Raw genomic sequence first — 20,976 nt, 5'->3', positions numbered from 1 at the left:
ATGGGCGTATATTTTGTTAGGCTTGTGCCAACTTATAAGACTTGTAAGTCAAAAAAGCTTGTATGTGTAACAAGCCTCTAAAAAAAAAGATACCAATAAAAATCCTTCAGAATAACAAACATGGACAAATTAAGACATTCTATTCTAATCATAAGAGCTAATTTAAAAATAATATGCCTACGCCTACTATTTTTAAGGACACTATTAGTATTTTTTCCTTTAAACACTAATCTGTCCAAAATATAAATACTCAAATATTTATGTCACTTTACTCTACAAAATAATGCAATCGCATACTTATACTTTACCATCACCACCGTTATATCTTGTGCGCATCCAAATAACTCGAAACATCAGCACCAACACCCTGTAACTAAAGCCATGTTACTTCAGATCAATCATAACCACAGTACTGTTGGAAGAGAACCATTGCATTATAAGTTATAACAATGTCCTGGAAGGTGAATCTCCCATTACAATAATCTAAAACTTTTATAGGTAATTAAAAAGAACACCCACGTGTCCCTGCCCTCATAAATAATACTTCTGTGCTTTTTGCATTCGCAACAACTTATACTGAACCAATTCAACCGGGCACAAGAATCTTATAACTGATATCAATGCCGCCCATATTGAGGTGGCATATTGTTTTCAGGTTGTCCCGGCGGAGGTCTTGGCCTTGCGTACTCAGCAAAGATAACCCAGCCATCCAAAAACTGTGTTGCATCACAAAACATATCAGTCAGGGTTATTCAAATAAGCCACGAAACTGTGGCTGAAAGCAATAGCATAAGGCAAGCACTGCATAACCAGAAATGTTGTCGAGAAACACAAATCCATCAAATATGTTATAACCAATGAAACACCAACTTTGACGGGGCAACTCAATGGCGTGTCCATGCTTCTTATATTATAGGATGAACTCGATCATGACAAGTTCTTAAATCAGAAATCTAAATGTCGATCAAGATTCATATTTTATTATTTGTAGTTGAAATGTCAAACTATAAAACACGTACATGAGCTTGGCAATCCGTACATAATCTACAGGTTATGAATATTCATACAGGCATTGCAAGCCAGAAAATAACTACAGGGTATAGCAAGGAAACTTTAAAACCAATTTTCAGGAAACCTGTGTCTAAACAATAGAAATGAGATATAGTTCAAATTCAAAGAAATGTGTTTGCAAAAACAAGAAACATTTAAGTTTATTGTATATTATTAAAGCATTAGTATCATTAGTTATAAATTGTGTCTTGTCATGTTAAAATACACATACATGCAGAGAAAAATCTGAGACAATAATCTCTACCAAGAAATCAACTTTGTCATATGGCTCGTGATCATGGAGTAAGCATCGAGTTTAATTCAGCTTACCTTGCCATCCATGCCCTCGATGCCCTTTGCAGCATCTTCTAGAGTGGCATACTTCACAAAACCAAACCCCTTAGAGTAACCTGATACTCGGTCAGTTACCACCCTTGCTGAAAGCAGAAAAAGGGAGAAAGTTATGGTTTTGTAGTAGATTCCGAAGCATACATATAATTCTACAAAAAACCATAGTTGAAATTGATGAACTTGAATGTTCAAATTTTCAGAGAAGGAGAACAAACCGTGAACAACTTCACCAAACTTTGCAAATTCATCTCTCAACTTCTCTGAAGTAGTACGTTTGCTAAGCCCTGAAAGTTTTGGCAAACATAAAAATAACTTGGTCAACAAAACAGTCCATGTGACGAAGTATAAATCAAACCGATGGTGTATTACTTGGAAAGATAGCCAAATCACGGAAATAAAGCAGGACATCCCTTTTTTCCAAAAAAAAAGGGCATATTTGTGATTTTAATTTCTATTTTGGAAAAATCCTATTTTTTTCTAATTAGATATACACACTCTACCACTCCAAAGTCCAAATAACCATCTCTTCCTGTTCCCTCTTCATGTCCATGTTCTACCTCTATCTTCCCTGCTTTCGTAAGATGCATTCTCTACTTCTGGTTATGTAGTAGAATATGATATGATTCTCTATTTCTATCCAATTTAGTGATAAGTTTGATGAATATGATTTCCCAAAAATCTTAAATGTCTCTAATTTTCTTGAATAAACAAAAATAAGAAAAGCACAACTATAAGTAAAAAATGTAGGACAAAAGTAATCCCTCCTCGGTGTTTGTGCTGGACTATCTTGTCATATTTATATTTTTATCAGGAACAAATTTGAATTATTTACATATCTTACCAATTAATTTGTCCAAATCCTTAGAAAATATTGAGGAGGGGCCATGTTATCCAACATTTGAAATACAGGATAACCTCTAGCTACTTTTGTTAGCAGCATCAATGAAAGAAACAAGAGGAAACACAACAAGCTTCTTTTAAAAAACTTTCTTTATTGGAATGGGAACACGTTCAAACAGGTGAAGGATAGGGTCATGTGAACATTACACAACACTCATTAGAATTGACTGAATTTTTAATCAAGCGTGAAGCGTTTCAGACTAGAAGATCTTTCCCTTTAAACCACGTCTCCAAACCAATTAACTAGACATTAGACAATTGTTTTACTTCAAAAACCCAATTAACTAGTTAGCAACGCACCAACTTCGTGTCACTAATCAACACCTAACATGTTCGATTTAGCTAACAAATCATAATATCATATATGCATATGGGTTTAGCTAAAGGCACTTGCTAAGGTAACACATTTAGAAAGTTTTAATGTTTTTATACTTTTTTTCATACAATACATGCTTTATAAATTTGAAGTTTTAGTCTTCCCACAAAAACTTTCTATATTTAACTCCTTAACAAGAGCTAAACCCAAATCATATTCATATCCAAACACAAAACAATCACAAATAACAAGTCAAATGCAGTCTAACATATAATCTATATACGAAACCTTAAGAACCATGGTAGATCCAAACTTCAAACACGACAAAACAGATGAAGATACCAAAACAGCAGAGAACCAAGACTTTAAACATCACTTTCTATTTTCTACTGCAGTTACATCAACAAACTAAGTTTTCCAAAAATCATGAGGGTTTCATTAATACTCAATGGAAATTACAGAAAACATAAAACTTCAGGAGGAAAAAAATTGAGAAGGTAAAGAGGGAAACAGACCAGAGACGAAGAGGTTGGTGTTGGGTTCCGCCATAGGCCGAGCTGGCTGCGCCCCCGCCTGTGGGGGCGGAATGAAGGGGAAGCTCAAAGATGGCTTCGTCGTGTTTGTGCAGAAGAGCCGCCGCAAACCTCCGGGAGCTGCCAACGCTGCCGCCCTCATCGCCATGGCCACGGGTACTAGTTAACTGGTTCGGTGGTTCAACCAAAATAATCGAATTATAAATAAACACACAAAAACATAATTATATTCTAAAGTAAATCTTAAAAATACACTAATTAATCCAATGACCAACACCTAGAAAACCAATAACAAGAACAAATAACCTAATGGCAAGAAAAACTAGGCAGCAGCAATGAATAATAAGTCAACAACATTGCCAAAAATTTAATAACACCTAATACAACAGCAATTAAGTGACTAACAACTTAACAAATTAACAAATAGCAAAAGCAACACAGCAACCTGCAGCAAGAACAACTAGGCAATAGCAAAAAATTTGATAAACCCCGAAAAAAACACAGCAACCAGAAACTGGAACACAACAACCACAACACAGAAACCAGCAACCACCGCAACACAGAGACCATCAACAAAAAGTGAAAATGAAAAATCACAGCAAGTATCAAAGAGGAGACGACTACACCTACCAGAAACTGGAAGGCGAGCACGACGGTACTAGAACGAGACGGGCGGAAGAATAAAAAACCCGCGACGGCCGGAACTGGAAGAGGAGCGCGACGGGTGGATGCGAGCACGACGTGAAGGCGAAGGCGACGGCGACGAAAACAAGAAGGAGATGGGAAGACGACGGCGGCGGCAGAGCTCAGCGGCGGATGGAGAGAAGTGGGGACTGGGAAAGAAATGGAACTGGTTTACGGATTTATGGGAAGGGGTTTACTGATTGATTAGGGTTTTTCGTTTTTTTTTTTATATTGAGAATTTTGTCCCCGTTTTTTTTTTTTTTTTTTTCTCAACAGTAAACGATGGCGTTTCAATATGAAAATTAAATTAAATAGCATTTTTCAAGTGAAATTGTAAATACTAAATCGGTATTTAAAAGATTTTGGTGTTGACAAAATGGTATTTAATTTTTGTGATTGACAAAATAGTCCCTGAAAAAATTTTAAAATTTGACAAAATCACCAAACCGTGAAAAGATGACAGTGAATGGAAAACACTAATATAACCGTAGGAAAATAGCTACAATGATGGCAGAGAGCTACAATGATGACAGTGAATTGTAAATACGCCGATGCGTCCCTTTCACGTTCCCTCTACCATGGGCAGCACTTCGCTGCTGTGTTCTCTTCCGCCATGGCAAATAAGAAGGAGAAAAGAACATTGGAAACATCGCTGGAGCTCTCTGCTATCATCGGAGCTCTCTTTCGACAGTCACATCAATAATTTTTGTTCATTGTGACGTCATTCTTTTACGTTGAATGATTTTATCAAATTTTAAAATTTTTTGATGGCTATTTTATCCATAACAAAAATCAAGTAACATTTATCAGCAGTAAAATCTTTCGAATACCAATTCAATATTTACCTCTTAAAAATTATTAAATAAAAATTTAATTAAATCGATTTAATTATTTAACAATTTCTATTTATTACAACTGCACCTTTTGAACTGCTGTACAAATACTCGAGTAATGATATCCTACACATTAATTGTAGCAAAATTTGAGGTTTTTCATTGTCACAACAAAAAATCATATGAAAGATCGTGTTATTAATTAGTAACAAAATTATCCATGGAAAAAAAAATTTTAGATATTTAATTGATTGATTCATTTGACAAATTTATCTTAAAATTGAGTTATTAATTTTGTCAACAATATCATCTTTCATGAATCAAATTAGGTTGATTTAGTAGTTAGTTCACTAATCTACTTAAATAAATATCGGATGTTTGAATCTCGCCTTATGCATAGTCAATAATAAACCCTTAAATAAAACTTAAATCTGCAACAAATGAATCATTGACCTATCGAATTAGGAGATACAGTAGAAAACCATACCATCTTTCCTGAATGATTCGTGTATGGATAATCTATGAACAACATAATCTTGTGTGTGAGGGTGAGTTCAAAACTTCACAACTTTATGATATACAAGAATCATTGCAGGGGATAAGACAAATTTGTAACATTTCACTTCAACCAACATTCACCATTTCACCTGAGTAATTAAGGGCTTATCTGATAACGAGGCTTCTATATTCCCAGCCACAAGTTCACACAATTTGATTATACATTCAGAAGTAAAAGCAGCACAATGTGGAGTCAAAACCACATTATCCATACTGAGTAGCTCTTTAGGAACATTAGGTTCATCTTCAAACACATCCAAAGCAGCACCACCAATTTCACCATCCATCAAAAACTTCACCAATTGCTTCTCATCAATAAGAGATCCTCTCCCAACATTCACAATGAACCCTTCTTTTCCCAATGCCAACATCACTTCCCTGTTTACTATGTGCCTTGTTTCCTCATTCAGTGCACAACAGAGAACAAGTGCATTGCTAGTAGCAGCAAGGTCAATAACACTGTTATAGAAAGGGTATGAAACTGCAGATTTTTTATGCTTTGAGTGGTATAAGATGGTGCAACCAAAACATTCGAGTCTCTTAGCAACTTCCATGCCAATGCTTCCGAGTCCAACTATGCCAATCCGCTTTCCTGATATCTGAAATCATCAATGCGTTATTGCTTTCCAAGTGAAGCTTGCAAATGAACACATGTTCTAATAGAACATTTAAATATCCAAACATGTATACAAAATTGAAAGGATTAACGGAAAGGATGGAAGAATCCTTAATCTTAATGCATTTATAAGTTTGAGCATATTTTTTTAATTTTACTATAGAAATAGATTCCTAAAACACGGAACAGAATAAAAAAAATAAAAAATATTTTCATACATTTATTTATAAGTTTGACCATATTTTTTACTTTAATATAGAAATAGACCCCAAAACAGGCACGTAACAGAATATAAAAGAATAAATACTAACTAATTTTAAATAAATTTAGAATTTAAAATCTAAATTGATATTGGCAGAAAAAATAAGTCCCTAATTAAATTTATTATAAAAATTAAAATCATTTAGCCTATATTCATTTAAAAAAAAAAAAACCTTGTAACCGAGAGGGAAATCCCACGTGGCAGCTTCACAGCTCGTCCGTACGAATCTATCGGCAGCCGAGACTCTCCTCATGACGTCGATGAGCAGCCCCACCGCCATATCAGCCACCTCCTCGGAAAACAGTTTTCCGGCGCCAGCTACCTGTATCCCTCGGCAGCCACACTCATTGAGGTCAATGTGATCGGTGCCGGCACTGGTGGTGACGACTAGTCGGAGGGAGGGGAGGAGGCGGAGGACGGGGGCGGTGAGGGAGAAGGAAGCACTGCAGATGACGGCGGAGATGGATGAAAGTGGAGCGGTGAGAGGGTAGAGTGAGTCCAACGAAGTGTTTGGGATAAGAAAACGGAATTTGTGAGAGTAGAGTTGTTTTAAGGTTTGTAAGCACGTTGGAGAACCAAGAACAAGCACTTGTGGAAGATCTTGGTTTTCGTGTTTGAGTTGCTGTAATCCTTCTACTTTTTCTTCTTCCGCCATTGAATTTTGACGGTGGTGGGAAATTGGAGCTTCTTGAAAGTACAGCAGTACTGTGGATGCCTGGATGGGAGGTGGGAAATGAACGTGGGACTTATCTTACATATTTTTTGTTTCAATTTCGAAAAATGTTTTCGGAAATGCACGTGGGACTTATCTTACATTCTAGAATGGCTCGCTACACATTTTTGGAGCATGTATATTTGAGAGCAAAGATATTTGAAATTCAGTACATTTTAGAATGCATTTCATGGTCCTCCCAACCACGCCTGTGAGCATTATACAAATCCCCAATAGCTAATTGATATCTTGGAAGCTAAGATCGATCAAAGGGACAAAAGCTTTTTACACTTAGATGACATATATTTAGATACCTTGAAAAATACACATATGAACATGACATGACCCATTGTCATATACGAAAACATGGAAAGCAGAACCTTTACAAGCTGAGTGTCCACTACTTCCTCACCCTAGTCTCTAGCTATAAATCTACCTAATATCACTATATATTGGACAAAAGCAACGAATCAAGAAGGAACATAGGGCTCAAAAAGTTTAACACATGGATTTGGATCATACTGCATTATATCAGCAGCACGTTCAAACTCTTCCCTCAGAACCTTGATACTGCGTTTATCCACCACTCTGCCCAGATCATGAGATATCTCAAAAGGATCCTCTATGCATATCAGATGCCGATCATTCCCAACCCACCTCGTCCAGTCCTTCTCTCGCTTACTACACACCAAAAAGCAAGCATCAGGCATTTAAGATTATATTCAATCATATATAGCTATTACATCAATAATAATATACAAACTAATTTAAATCTTATACAAATGCAAGCATATATGTGATTGCGTGATAGTGGAAAACTTTAGTCATTTAAGCTCGAATTTGACATCCAATAAGTCTCGTCAGAAAAACAAGAGAAAGAAACGGAGTCTCTTTTTTCTTCCTTTTTTTGGTTTCAATTTAGTATCTTATTCCTAAGGAGCAGCTTCAAGCAAAGGAAATCGACATCAGGAGCATAAGGAAAACTACACATTAATCATAAACGCCTGTCTTAGAATTCAGAAAACAACCAATTTCTAGCAAAATGAGGAGGGACAATGATAACAAATGGGACTGTGAGTATATGACAAACAAATTAGATATCCAGACTCTTACCTGATTATGCTTCCTGTACGTACAGATATAACTGAATTTGCGTAATCATGACAGTAGGCCCAATAATAGAAAAATCCCCACACTAACTGAGCTATTGTTTCCTTGTTGGGGCGTCCAAAATCAGCGAGTGTCCGAACTTTATCAAAGTAAGCACAATTCACATTGTCCACCTTAACAGAGTACGTCGATTCCATCTCCTTCATAGGTAACAGTCATTAATCAGGAAAACACATTAAATTGCAAAAGTGATAATTCCTTTACCATTTTCAGATTCTGCATACTTGATTTATGTATTCTAAACTGCTTTCCTCAAACTAAAACCCAGCAAACTGCTTTTTCAAGAAGAACTACCTCACTCTGCTCAAGGCCCAAAACTTAAGGAAATGACCCTCTGGAGTCTAGAGTAAATTTGTTTCTAAAATATAAAGGTGAGTATCCACCCTTAATTTAGAAAGCTTCCTGATTATAACCCAGTAAATTTTATAATAATAATAATAATACTAAACTGTGGTTACCGTGGAAAGACATTTCATTTACATCAAAAACACTTGCAAAGGAATGAGAAGTAGAAGTACACACCTGTAAGCAAGGAAGGATAGCAGGCCTTCGTTGTTGCAAAAAATGAATGCACATTAAGACATACCTGAAATTAGAACTGCCCAAATTACTACACGGAACAAGTGCTCATCATCAATTATTTGATCGTGTATCAACCAATTTTAATGTTCTTGGTAAAAACTTGTGTAACTTGATCCAGAGTAGAAAAATAAGGAAAATCAAATCAGAAGCTAACTTACGCATAGCTAGATAAGGTTCCATGATAAGTTTCATTCACTCCTCTTGACTTTGCCCAATGTTTGATAATAAATGCCAACTGCCTTAATCTTGCATCTATTTGAGCATAATCCCAAAGAAGCTTTGTATTTACAACAGCAAGGAGGTTGTTGATGCATATGTCACAAGAAATTCCTGTCGCTGGATCCATGAGTTTTACTATAGGAACTCTTGCCCGAGTCAAAGCCTGCAAACAAATGAATGTTTGTTGAGCAGTCCAGTAAACCCAACCCTTAAGTTATGCACACATATGCTCTGACTGCCCCATGAAGAACCGAAACAAGGCAGTGGAATATATCAAAATAAATATCTACTGAGAAAATATTTTTTACAAGCTCACTCCAACCAACCCAAAATCCAATGTCAAGCTTCCAATAACAATTTCCTAATTTTCCTCATATATAACAAAGCTTGACTTTATATGTCCATTATATCCCATTTAGTGAGGAAAGGCTTAGTTCGTTGTATTTTATCTCAATTATGCAATATTCTTCATAGGCCTATCACAAAATAGTTAATCATTACATAAATGAATACATACAACCAAGATATGATAGCAATATTAACACTATAAAAACATAGCAATCTTCTCACCTGCACATTCTGCAGATTATCTGATTGTAAAATATCTGCCAATTTCATTAGAATATCGGATTTCTCCATGTTTGCTTCCTCAATTGCAAGGCAAATATCAATATCACTTTTAGAAACGCCAAATGAATTAGCACATGATCCATAAATATAAAGTTGAGCTTCTGGCCACTCTTTGCTAACTAATTTCTTCAATAACGCTAATAGTTGTGTTTGCTTCACCTTTTCTTCCTCTGGAGGAATCAGAGACTCATATATTGCAAGAAAAGGAACGTTAAGATTATCTATGTCCCTTCGACATATCGTCTGCCTTTTGTACATTCTTTGCCGCTGGCTTAGTAACCGTTGTCCTCTCGAATCTAATGATCTGGCATCCTGATAATAAATTCAGTAAGTGACCTTAGAATTTAACAATCCAGGGTCAAGCTAAGAAAGTCAAATAAACATGGCCCAAAACCTCGTTATTTGATCATTGATAATAAACAATAAATCTAGATTATAGATTCTAAGTCTTTCCATAAAGAGTTCTAGTATTTACAATAATGAAAATCAAATACTCAAACCAAAGCACTAGGAGAATTAAATTCAATTCAATTACTAGTTACTGAATGAATGACAATCCATAGTTACCAACAATATCAAAAATTTTAAGTGTTAACCTTCTCCCGAGCACGGCGTTGCCTTGAGTTATTCTTGTCTTCAGACTCATCCCCAACCAACAAGGAATCACCTAGCTGCTCCCCAAGGGCATCAGCATCAAGATCACCATCACCATCATCATCAGCAGCATCACCAATTTGAAGCTTCGCCAAAGATTCTTCAACATCAGCACCAGACACTGAATGAAGTTTACTCCCCGCCGGCGGCCCTGGGTGATCAAGCTGTTCGAGAATCCCCATCTCGCGACCCACATTGCCTCTGCCACCACTTCTTCCCCCAGACACCATCCTGAAATTTTCCTTCCTAGGGTGCACACTCTCAATCCTACCACCCAATCCCCCAGAATCAACAGGCATCGCTCGATCATCATCAACCTCTGAACCCTTCCTTCTCCCCCCAGAGCCCCAATGACCCTTTCCCCTTTGCTTGTTCCCAAACCCTGGCGGTGGAGCCCTACTAGTCTCAGACCTAAGATTCCCTCCACCACCATGAAAACTATTGTTATTAATATTGATGTGGTTGTTGTTATTCCCCCTCTCAACCCCTCTCCTATCTTGTTCAACAACATCAAAATTCCCAGCAGAATTTGAAAATTTTGGACCTTGTTTATGCGGTTCAACATGGAAGTTCAAGTTCCCATTGTTCAGCTTCAAGTACAGCAACGAATCCACCGCCCCATTAGGTGGAACTTCATGAGCAAAAGCGTCATTAGGCAAGGACCCAAACTTTAGCTTCAGCTCCTGCTGCTTCTGCTGCTGAACAAAAGCATCAACTCTAATGTTGCTGTTATTGCTTAGATTTGTAGTAGTAGCGACCGTTTCGACTGGAAACCCTAATCTTCTGAGATCGTCGATTCCAATGTTGGAGTTGGGAATTGGGGTTAGGGTTTGGGTTTGGGGTACACCAGGAGGAGGGGCAAACGGATTATGAGTCAACCCGAAGAGATTTTGCGGGTAAGAGAGAGAGTGGGGCCAAGGAAGCTGAAGATGGTTCTGTTGTTGTTGATGATGGTGATGGTGATGGAGCTGAGGGATGGGGTGATCGTGACCGTTGGATTGCCACGGGGACGGGGGTACAAATGGAATTGTGGGACCCATTAATGCGACGGCGGGATCCAGTGCTGCCGGAGATTGTTGTTGCTGCAGCTGCGGCGGAGGTGGCGGCTGGTTTTGGTGGTGTGATTGAGGTGGAGGAGGAGGTTGATGGTGGTGTTGAGGGGGTCGTTGGATGAGAGAGAGGAGGAACTCGCCGCCGTTTGACGGCGGCGGCGGGTCGCCTCCACCGCCATTCATGGTGGCGGGGTGTAGGGGTCAAGTGGGTGAGTGGGACAGTGAAGGAGTGAGTAGCTTTTCGTCTTCTTTTTTTTTTTCTCTCTTCTTTTTTTTTTTCGTGAACGTTTTGGTTCAGAGTGAGAGAGAACTTGGAAACGAAGTGTGGTAAACGGGAAAGAGGATTTGTTTGGCGGATTTATTTATCTGATGATATTTTTATTTTATTTTATTTTAAATTTTTTGTTAACTTTGGATCAGATCAGACTCATCAGAGCAGGACTATCTTGTTTATGTTTCTTTTTTGAATTAACGTTTATTTTTGTATTGTTATCAAGAAACCGAATCGGTAATCGAACTGATTAAGTTATTGGATTACTGGATTGTTGGTTCAATTGATAAGTCACTAATTGAATCGATGGATTACTGGATTGTTGGTTCAATTGATAAGTCACTAATTGAATCGATTGATTCGATTATACGTAACTAACAAATAAAATATAATAAAAAATTTAGAATTAAAAATTTAAAATTGATATTTTTATTAATATTTTAAAAATATCTAACGATTTTAAATAATATAGAACAGAAATAATAAATATTTTGTTAATTTTATTCTATTATAAATATTTTATTTTTATATTAAAATAACTATTATTTTCAAATTTTAATAATTTACTAATTAGTTTATATCTATTGTACTATTATATACTACAAATATTTATTAAAAAATAATATTAATAAATATTATATAATTATAAAAAAATAATAAATAAGTTTATAATTATTATTAAATAAAAATATAATTAATTTAAAAATAAATAAATTTATAATTAAAATTAAAATAAATTAAATAAAAATAAATTATTTGTTGAAAGATATTCACATGTATTTTAATTTGCATATATATTAGTAACAGGTAACTTAGCTGTTGGTTGAGGCTACTACTGTTTATATCCTTGAAGGAGGGGGGTTTGAATCCCATCTAACAATGATCTTTTGTGCCAGTAATTTTTATATCAAAATGAATTATAGTGAAATAAATATTGTTTAAATTATACTACTTAAAATTATTTTTAAATAAAAAAATATTAAAAAATATTAAATAATATTTTATATTATCCTATCATTTTACTTTATATTTAAATACATCTTATTAAGAGACATTATTTTATAATAAAACTAATATTTATTTACTAAATTAAAATAACATATAAAAATTGTTAAAATATATTTTAATACATAAAAATAATAATAAATATCAAATTAAAAGATAAAATACTAATAAAATACATAAAAAATAATAAGAAATATTATAAAAAAATTCATATAATAAAAACAATTTAGATGAATTAAAAAATAATAAGAAATAATAATATACATGAAAAAGCAAAACACTAAAAAAATATAAAAAAATATTTATCATATAAATAAAATAAATACAATAAAAAATAAAAATATAAAAAAGAGAACTGTACATTTTATAATATCAAACAAAAAGAAAATGTTCTATAATCTTTTTAGTACCATTAGTACTTTTTAATTTAGTATCATTTTGGACTATAAGTTTTTATTATTTATGACTTTTTGTTACTTTTTTTTTTTTTGAAATAAAAAGCTCAACACACTAGGTGGAGCAAGCAGAATCCAAACACAAAGTACAACTGAAGAAAGTAGATCAACCCCTAGTCATCTTCGGCATTGCCATCAACAACCAAATGAATCACCACCAATCCATTCGTCGGAGAGCTCAAAAGACCTGTTAGTAATTTCCGCTACTCCTGAGCTTTTATTCTGGAACACTCGATTATTTCTTTCCAGCCAAATTGTCCAGATTACAGCAAAGAACCCAATCAACCACCTCTTCCTAGCATCCTTTCTTTGTGCAGTAGCCGTCCAACTCTCAAAGTGTTGCTTTAGTGTACTTGGAACGGACCATTCTCTTTCAAGCACGTACAGCCAAGCACACCACACCTGCCAAGTGATCTCACACTCAAGAAACAGATGAAAAGCAGACTCCACAGACCTATGGCATAAAGCACACAAATTATCAAACTGGTTAATGACTCCTAATCTGCAAAGTCTTTCTTTAGTATTCACCCTCTCAATTAGAACAAACCATGTAAATAATTCGACCCTTGGCGGGGCAAAACCCCTCCAAATAGCACTAGTGAAGCTATAGCTTGTTACTTCCTCTGGGAGGACTGCTTTCTGCAACACCTGCACAAAGGAGTTAGTAGAGAAAATACCAGTTCTATCAAATTTCCAAACCACCCTATCCTCTCTCTCTCTCTGTTGTTAACCTAACTGAACGTAATATCTCATGGAGGTGGCTCAAAAGTTCCAGCTCCCATTGAAATAACTCCCTCCTCCACTGAAAGCTCCATATCCACTCTAACACATCCCAAAACCCACAGTCACCTATAACAGAACCTTTAAGGTTTGAAACCAAGAATAATCTAGGGAACAAATCCTTCAATGCACCACCAGTTAACCAGTCATCCTCCCAGGATCGGACTGTTCTGCCGTTTCCTAATTCCATTGACAAGCCTCTAATCATCATGTCTCTGATTTGTGGCTCTCTGATTTGGAGTTGACAAATGTCCTTCCAAGGACCCCCTCTTGAGGGAACAGGTTGACCATGTAGCATCGCAGAAGGATTCATGTTATTACAGGAGCAGACTACTTTCTTCCATAAGGGGCACTCCTCTTTTGAGAACCGCCACCACCATTTGAATAGAAGAGCTGTATTTCGAACCACGGCATCACCCACTCCCAAACCACCCTCCTTTTTAGGGGCCATCACTACCTCCCATTTCACTAGTGGTATCCCAATCCTCCCATCCTCCTTGCTCCACAAGAACCGTCTTTGTAAAGATATCAACTCCTCCGCCACTGCCTTTGGCATCTTGTACAAACTAAGATAATATATAGGCAAGCTATTGAGAACCGATTTAATGAGTACCAGCTTACCCGCTTTATTGAGAGTCTTTGCTTGCCACATACTCAACTTTTCTTTCACCTTATCAACCACTGGTTTCCACGTCTTAACTAGCCTCGGATTCGCTCCCAAAGAGATGCCCAGGTATCTGACAGGGAGTGAAGCCTTCTTACAACCCAGCAAGAGACACATCTTGCGTGTCCACCTCTGTTCACAATTAACCGGAATGAAACTGGACTTCTCAAAATTAATACACAACCCAGACATCAGCTCGAAGCAGCGCAGTAGACGCTTGTAGTTCCGAATGGTCGCTTCCTCTGGCGGGCAGAACAGTATAGTGTCATCTGCAAACTGTAAGTGTGATAACTCAATATTATCCCGTCCAACCAACAATGGTAATATGCGCCCATTCCTCACTGCCTCCCCAATCATTCTATGAAGCACATCAACGACGAGCACGAACAGAAAGGGAGATAGAGGATCTCCTTGTCGTAGGCCCCTTTCCATCTTAAAGGGCTTAGAGGGTGACCCATTAATGAGCACTGACATAGACGCCGAACAAACACATTCCTTAATCCACCCCCGCCACCTCTGGCTAAAGCCCATCTTCTGCAGCACTATATCCACAAAGCTCCATTTGACCCTATCGTAAGCCTTCTGAAAGTCCAGTTTAATTATCGCTGAGCTCCTTTTCCTCGACCTTAGCCAGTGAACTGTTTCACAAGCTATCAAAGCCCCATCGTGGATTTTCCAGCCCTGCACAAAAGCAGTTTGAGTTTTGCCTACCAGGTCCGGCATCACTTTCCGCATCCTCCGAACCAACACCTTATATATGACCTTATAGACACAACCCACCATAATGATCGGCCGGAAGTCTTTTATTTCTGTAGCTCCAATAAATTTCGGTGCCAGCGCCACCCAAGTGACATTCGAGCCCGCAGGTAACAGTGCTGAATGGAAGAACCCCATCACTGCTACCATAAATTCTCTCCCAACTTCTGCCCAACACTGCTTGATAAAATTCATGTTATACCCATCACTCCCTGGTGCTTTCGTTGACTCACAATCCCACACTGCAGACTTTATTTCTTCAGCAGTCGGCATCAATTCCAGCTCTGTTGCCTCATCCTCAGTTATTCGCCTTACCAGTCCGTCTCGAAATCCTGTATTTGGTGATGGCTCTTGATGGTACAATTCCTTATAGAACTCCTGTATAGCAACCTTAATCCGAGATTGATTCCGCACTAATCGGCCTTGAATCTTTAAGGCCTCAATCCAATTATTCCTTCTTCGAGCTGAGGCTAAGTTGTGGAAGTACCTAGTGTTTTTATCCATCTCCTTAGCATGTTTAGATCGTGACATCTGCTTCCAATGCAATTCCTTTCTGATATACCACTTTTTGCATGAACACACAAGCGCCTTCCTTCTAGCCTCTAGTGTTCCATCATAAACCCCATTGCCGACCAAATCATCAACATTCCTGATCTCCTCCTCAAACTTACTAATTCTCACATCCAAATCACCAAAGTGCTCTCTATGCCACCTGCCCAGCGGAACCGTCAAAGCCTTCAGCTTGTCCATGAACTGAATCTCCTCTAAGCACCTCCACTCCTCCTTCACCATCCTCAAAAATCCATTATGTGTAAACCATGCATCCAGACTCCGAAAAGGTCGCTGCCCCCCTCCCACCCTTGTAACATTCATGATCATTGGACAATGGTCGGACAAACCTCTTGGGCCTCCTCGTAACCTTGTTTCAGGGAACTCTTCTAACCACTCCAAATTAACCAGGACTCTATCAATCCGACTACATGATTGGCCCCTGAACCAGGTAAACTTACGATCAGTTAAAGCAAGATCCACTAGCTCCATATCGTGACTCCAAGATTTGAACTCTACTGCAGACCTTGGCAAAGAAGTAACCCCTCGTCTTTCTTCCACTTGAGTAATCTCATTAAAGTCCCCCATGAAGCAGAAAGGAACTTGACATAATCCAGACAAGAAATTCAACTTTTCCCACACAACAAGCTTTTCCTCCCTAACATGCTCACCATACACTAAGCAGAATGCAAACCGAAAATTATTCTTTATCATGACTCCATCCACACATAACCACCTACCACCTTTATAACAGTTAACTAAGTTAAACACCGTTGCATCCCATAGCAGCAACAGGCCTCCAGACGCACCTTCCGCTTCCACAAACTCCCACCCTACTCCATCGTTACCCCACAGTTGTATGACATCAAATCTAGTCACCACCTCTTTCTTTGTCTCTATCAATCCTAGCACATTCAAATTGAACTTCTTCCTAAAGGTTTTGATCATGCTCACCTTCCCAATCCCCGCCAAGCCCCTAACATTCCAGGATGCAAAACTCATTTTAAAACAGATGTACACACCTTTTTCCTGTTTTTCGGACGACTCCTTCTAGCTTTCTCTTTCCGTTTTGCCTGCTTTTTCTTCAGTGCTATTTCCTCATTCTGAGCTTGGAGTATCGCCATTATATCCTCCTCCTCATCGTATAACACAGCTCCAGATTCCACAGCCAGGTCCCACGTCTTCTTGTTTTCTTGCATTGCCTTCGTTCGCTCAACTTCGGACGCTTCAGAGCCAGCGTCACTCCCAACCTCAGTATGTTCATCCCCCGAGCCAGCTAAATCTTCCCCAAACCCCACGATCTCCTCCATTAATGGCTTCATCAGCCCGTGTGCTTCAGCTGCTATCGAGGTAAATTCCACTTTATTCTTGGCCAAACAGGTTTGGTCCTGGCAACAATCCTCATAGCTTCGCTCCTTAGTTACTCCCATCTTCTTTACACTGCCACTACCGTCTTCCACCCGATCGGCAACATATACGCATTCTGTTTGGCGCGAAGCTTCAGCCCTACCATCGTCATCAACCCCCAACCGATCACCCCTTTCCTGACTACCTTCCCCGCGCAGAACCACCCCACCACCCGTCCCAAGCTTCCATCCCGTTTCTTCATTGAAGCATGTCCCCGTAACAACAAGAGTACCAACCTGGCTATCCCTACCAACCATCGCCACCTGCATCGCCTTTCCCCCATAAGTCGCCAAGCCGCCCGCCATACCCCGATCCAGCCTCCCATCGCCGCCATGACAAGAGGTTAGCGAAACCTCTTCCTTGGATAGCATCCGGGTGTCAGACCGGAAACCAACCTCTGCGCCGACGGGGTTAACCCCTCTCCCCCAACCGAGCTCGGCCCCATCTGCCGACCTCTCCCTGCAATCGCTGACGTCTGCGCCGCCTTGGACGATCTCAGCCTCATCAATCCTCTTTCTGGACGATAACCCATCTCCAGGCCCGACCCGAACCGGCCTCCTCTCCATGGTCAATTCAGCCTGATCCACCTCTACCTGCCCATCATCCTGAACATGTGGGCTGCCCTTTTTGAGGCCCAAATGAATTTCCTTATTATTAACCAATAAACTTTGGGCCATCGCATTATTGTGAACAGCATAGTTACTAGGACCCACCCACCTTCTAGTACTAGTGACATCACCTGCAACCCCTTCACCATTAGCCACGTCCCAGGCCAGAGTCCTCTCCGAGTCCTCATCCACTTCATGCACCAACGATCCCGCAAATCCAGCCCTCGTCATATTGGGATCGGATTCCTTAATCTTAGTCCTTCCCTGTTTTAAATTCAAATGTTTGTTACTCCATTCATTTAAATCTTCTGTGTAGATTACTACTATACCGTTCCTCTGTTCCTCCTCTCTTACCGGCAACGTCATCATCTCCGCCGAGGCATCCCAACTCTTCAGCTGTCCATGGCTACACCTACCATCATCAGTGCCAGCACCGTCCCCATAATCGCACCCAACTCCGATTATGGGATTCGGATGACCTCCTAGCCCAGCCTTCATCACAAAACCCCGCGTATGGTATTCCCCGTTCCCCCCTGAGACAAATACCTCAAACATAGTCGGGCCTACAGAGATGCTAATCCTCTCACGAATAACATCATAAATGCACGTATCAATCAACACCCGACCAACGCTAAACGACGAGCATGAAGTAGTCTCTGGATCACAAGCCACCACCTCACCCCACTGTTCACCAATCAAGCGAAAAGTAGCTTCGGACCATACGTGAACGGGGACACTGATGCACTCGAGCCATACTCGTCTCTTATCACTCCGATCGTTCTCATCCCATCGCCCAATTCAATAGAAGAACTTCAATAGGCCATTCATGCCACTTGAGAGAGCCGCGTCCGCTGAATGAGTAGTATCAAAAGTTAGCAAAGCTTTGTAGGCTCCCAATTCGCATACTTTTACTACCTGTGGCCATTCCTTTCAAGCTACGGCGTGCAGCAACCGGAAGTCAATAGCTTTCAGAGTACTCCCAACAATACTCCTCTTCAGCCATCCTAAATTATTCTCTGCCATCGACGCCTGTATGACCCTTAGACCCAGGCCCTCCTTATCCTTCGGCCAGCACCTCCGTAGAGAGTCAGTCTCATTCTCCAATCGTTGCGGACCATCCAAGCAGCCACTGTTCCAAGCAAGAGTCAACCCACAATCACCCCTTCCCTCCACTATATGATCCCCACCCTTAATAGGAGAGTTTCGACGATCACCCCCTAGCATCGGTACCCCTCCTTGTGTCGTCACTTCCCAGAACCGTCTTTCCCTTAAAGGCATTTCTCCTGAACTTAGCCTCTCCGACGAAGACCTCCTTTCCTCTTAAGCACATGCGATTCATTTCTGAAATTGCCTTCAAAGCGCCCCCCTTCGTAGTATATCGGATAAGCGCAAATAAGTAAACCATCCCACTCCGCACCTTCCTGGAGAGGTAAATATCATTGATCCTTCCCGTCCATGCAAATAACCCAAACAATTCCTTTTTTGAAATGTCTTCTGGTAGTCTGTCAACAAAAATGGTAAACGAGTCCTGTTCCAGACGAAGAAAAGCTTCTCGGTTCCAAACCCTCGGATCCTTGCCAAGATGCTGGTCCTTCCTAGTTCTACCCCTCGGATCCTTTTTTGTTACTTATAATTAGTATATAATAAAAACGAAAATAAAGTACATTGAGAAATACAATTAAAAAAAACGAAAAAAAATTCATACAAACATAGTATATAATAAGAGTTAATATTCAAAATCGTTCCTGAAAGATACCTTATTCTCCATATGAGTCCCCGAATAATAAACTTAATCAAAATCGTCCCCGAAAGATGTCGACCATAACCACGTTAGTCCTTCCGTCAAATCGTCCGCTGAGCTGGCTAACGTCGGGTGGCGTGTACCGTTAAGTGCCTGCGTGGCACAGTAACAAAACAACGCCGTTTTGAATCAATGGCCTCCAAAAATCTGAGACAACGTCGTTTGGTCTCCATGAGAGATTCAAAACGTTGCAACCCATGACCCCCTCGGCCAACAAGCATCTCACTCTGTTTCACTCCAAAACTTATCGTTTGCGTCAAGCTATGCCCTAAGCCTTTGACCTAACACTTGAAGCAGGCCATTAACCTTCGTCAACGTAGGAAGACCAGTAGCCTGGAAGAGGTATTGGTACTGAATACAGCGGTGATCGTCTCCTAGAGCAGTATTGGTAGTGGAGGAAGCCATCTCGACTTTTATAGGTAAGGATGAATCGTTTTTATTGTTTATTGCTGATCAGTAGAGACCGTTCCCAACTTCTTTGCATCCAATGTATCCAAACCGCTCACACCACTCTCACTGCAGTTCATGGAGAATGATTGTGTTTGTGACAGTGTTTCAAGTGCATCAGAAAAAGCATAATTATCATCATCATTATCCTTGTTCACCTTTTTCTCCTCCACATTAGACCTAGTCTCAACAATGCTCTCAGCTTTCTTTTCTCTACCACCATCCATTTTATTTCTAACCACACTGACATTGAAAAAGTTTGATCTATTTGTAGCCCTGATCTTATTTTCAAGTTTAGAATCCTTTTCTGATGGCTGTTTGAAACAAGCATTTGTGGATTTTCCAGGGGGAAGCCTTGGACTTGGAGTGTTTGATGCTTCCTTAGAAGGTTGATGGTCAGATCCAGCACTATTGCCATTGCCATTAGCACTATTACCCTTGCGCCTTCCGGGGATATGCTCCCAATTGAAAGGCACAGCAACAGATTCACAGTTCAAAACAGTCTTATACGTTAATTTATTTGCAGCTCTGAGGCCTAAAACTCTGCTAAGAGAATCCTAGTTCCGACTCTTGAAACCTGAAAATGAAAAAGGATAGAAAAGAATTTACACAGCATTATAATAGTACTCTATTGGAGTTAGAGAGTGGAAAGAATAAAAACCTTTCAAGTTGTAAAACTCTCTTTAAGCCAAGGAATCAAAACATAATGAATGAATTGAATAGTAGTGGTACAAAAGCTTACAAGAGAAACGAAAGGTAATGAAGAGAAGAAGATCAAAATATCAAACATGTAAATAAGGGTGCATAGAAATTGCAATAGAGTTATGGTTGTAGAGCAAAAGAAACAAAAGAGTAGAGGTGTCCATGGATCGCATCCGATCCGCATATCCGCGGTATTTATCCAAATCCGATCCAAAAATTGCGGATATGGATCCGATCTGCAAGGCTTTCGGATCGGATCGGATCGGATCCACACACTAATCGGATCGGATTGCGGATTTTGTGTTGGTATCCGCATATCCGCGTATCCGCAAAAATAAAGAAATAAATAAGTAAAATATTCTTTTATGTTTTATTTTAACTAATAATTATCATATATGTTAAATTATTT

General features: G+C 39.1%; 3 protein-coding genes across 3 annotated transcripts; all 3 read right to left on the bottom strand.

Annotated features, from left to right (window-relative positions):
* Positions 1-370: 370 nt before the first annotated feature.
* Positions 371-4,118, bottom strand: LOC107626018 (RNA-binding (RRM/RBD/RNP motifs) family protein). The gene is made up of 5 exons (XM_016328780.3): positions 3,781-4,118; positions 3,133-3,317; positions 1,617-1,685; positions 1,381-1,487; positions 371-716 (listed from the first exon to the last, which is right to left on the bottom strand). The coding sequence occupies exons 2-5, from the start codon at positions 3,296-3,298 to the stop codon at positions 618-620; spliced, it is 441 nt and encodes a 146-aa protein (XP_016184266.1). The 5' UTR covers positions 3,299-3,317; positions 3,781-4,118; the 3' UTR covers positions 371-617.
* Positions 4,119-5,057: 939 nt separating this feature from the next.
* LOC107627867 (glyoxylate/hydroxypyruvate reductase HPR3) lies at positions 5,058-6,978 on the bottom strand. The gene is made up of 2 exons (XM_088503984.1): positions 6,276-6,978; positions 5,058-5,824 (listed from the first exon to the last, which is right to left on the bottom strand). The coding sequence occupies exons 1-2, from the start codon at positions 6,756-6,758 to the stop codon at positions 5,303-5,305; spliced, it is 1,005 nt and encodes a 334-aa protein (XP_088360110.1). The 5' UTR covers positions 6,759-6,978; the 3' UTR covers positions 5,058-5,302.
* A 119-nt stretch (positions 6,979-7,097) lies between these two features.
* On the bottom strand, positions 7,098-11,607 carry LOC107626016 (Nucleotidyltransferase family protein). Its single transcript, XM_016328777.3, has 6 exons — positions 10,013-11,607; positions 9,357-9,728; positions 8,726-8,949; positions 8,508-8,571; positions 7,929-8,125; positions 7,098-7,496 (listed from the first exon to the last, which is right to left on the bottom strand). The coding sequence occupies exons 1-6, from the start codon at positions 11,303-11,305 to the stop codon at positions 7,286-7,288; spliced, it is 2,361 nt and encodes a 786-aa protein (XP_016184263.1). The 5' UTR covers positions 11,306-11,607; the 3' UTR covers positions 7,098-7,285.
* Positions 11,608-20,976: the final 9,369 nt, after the last annotated feature.

Source organism: Arachis ipaensis, chromosome B2 (genome assembly GCF_059453495.1).
Source record: "Arachis ipaensis isolate K30076 ecotype BB chromosome B2, ASM5945349v1, whole genome shotgun sequence".
Classification (NCBI taxonomy): domain Eukaryota; kingdom Viridiplantae; phylum Streptophyta; class Magnoliopsida; order Fabales; family Fabaceae; genus Arachis; species Arachis ipaensis.
This window is presented reverse-complemented; position numbering and strand designations above follow the sequence as displayed.

Bases quoted from the DNA above. Each gene is read 5' to 3' on its own strand.
- LOC107626018 (XM_016328780.3), bottom strand. From the start codon at position 3,298: ATGGCGATGAGGGCGGCAGCGTTGGCAGCTCCCGGAGGTTTGCGGCGG. The intron at 1,686-3,132 runs GTCTGTTTCCCT...CAAAACTTTCAG, and splicing joins CACCAACCTCTTCGTCTCTG to GGCTTAGCAAACGTACTACT. The intron at 717-1,380 runs GTAAGCTGAATT...GATGCAACACAG, and splicing joins TCGAGGGCATGGATGGCAAG to TTTTTGGATGGCTGGGTTAT.
- LOC107627867 (XM_088503984.1), bottom strand. From the start codon at position 6,758: ATGGCGGAAGAAGAAAAAGTAGAAGGATTACAGCAACTCAAACACGAA. The intron at 5,825-6,275 runs GTTTTTTTTTTT...TGATGATTTCAG, and splicing joins ATTTCCCTCTCGGTTACAAG to ATATCAGGAAAGCGGATTGG.
- LOC107626016 (XM_016328777.3), bottom strand. From the start codon at position 11,305: ATGAATGGCGGTGGAGGCGACCCGCCGCCGCCGTCAAACGGCGGCGAG. The intron at 8,950-9,356 runs GTGAGAAGATTG...ATTTGTTTGCAG, and splicing joins ATAATCTGCAGAATGTGCAG to GCTTTGACTCGGGCAAGAGT. The intron at 7,497-7,928 runs GTAAGAGTCTGG...TTTGGTGTGTAG, and splicing joins CGTACAGGAAGCATAATCAG to TAAGCGAGAGAAGGACTGGA.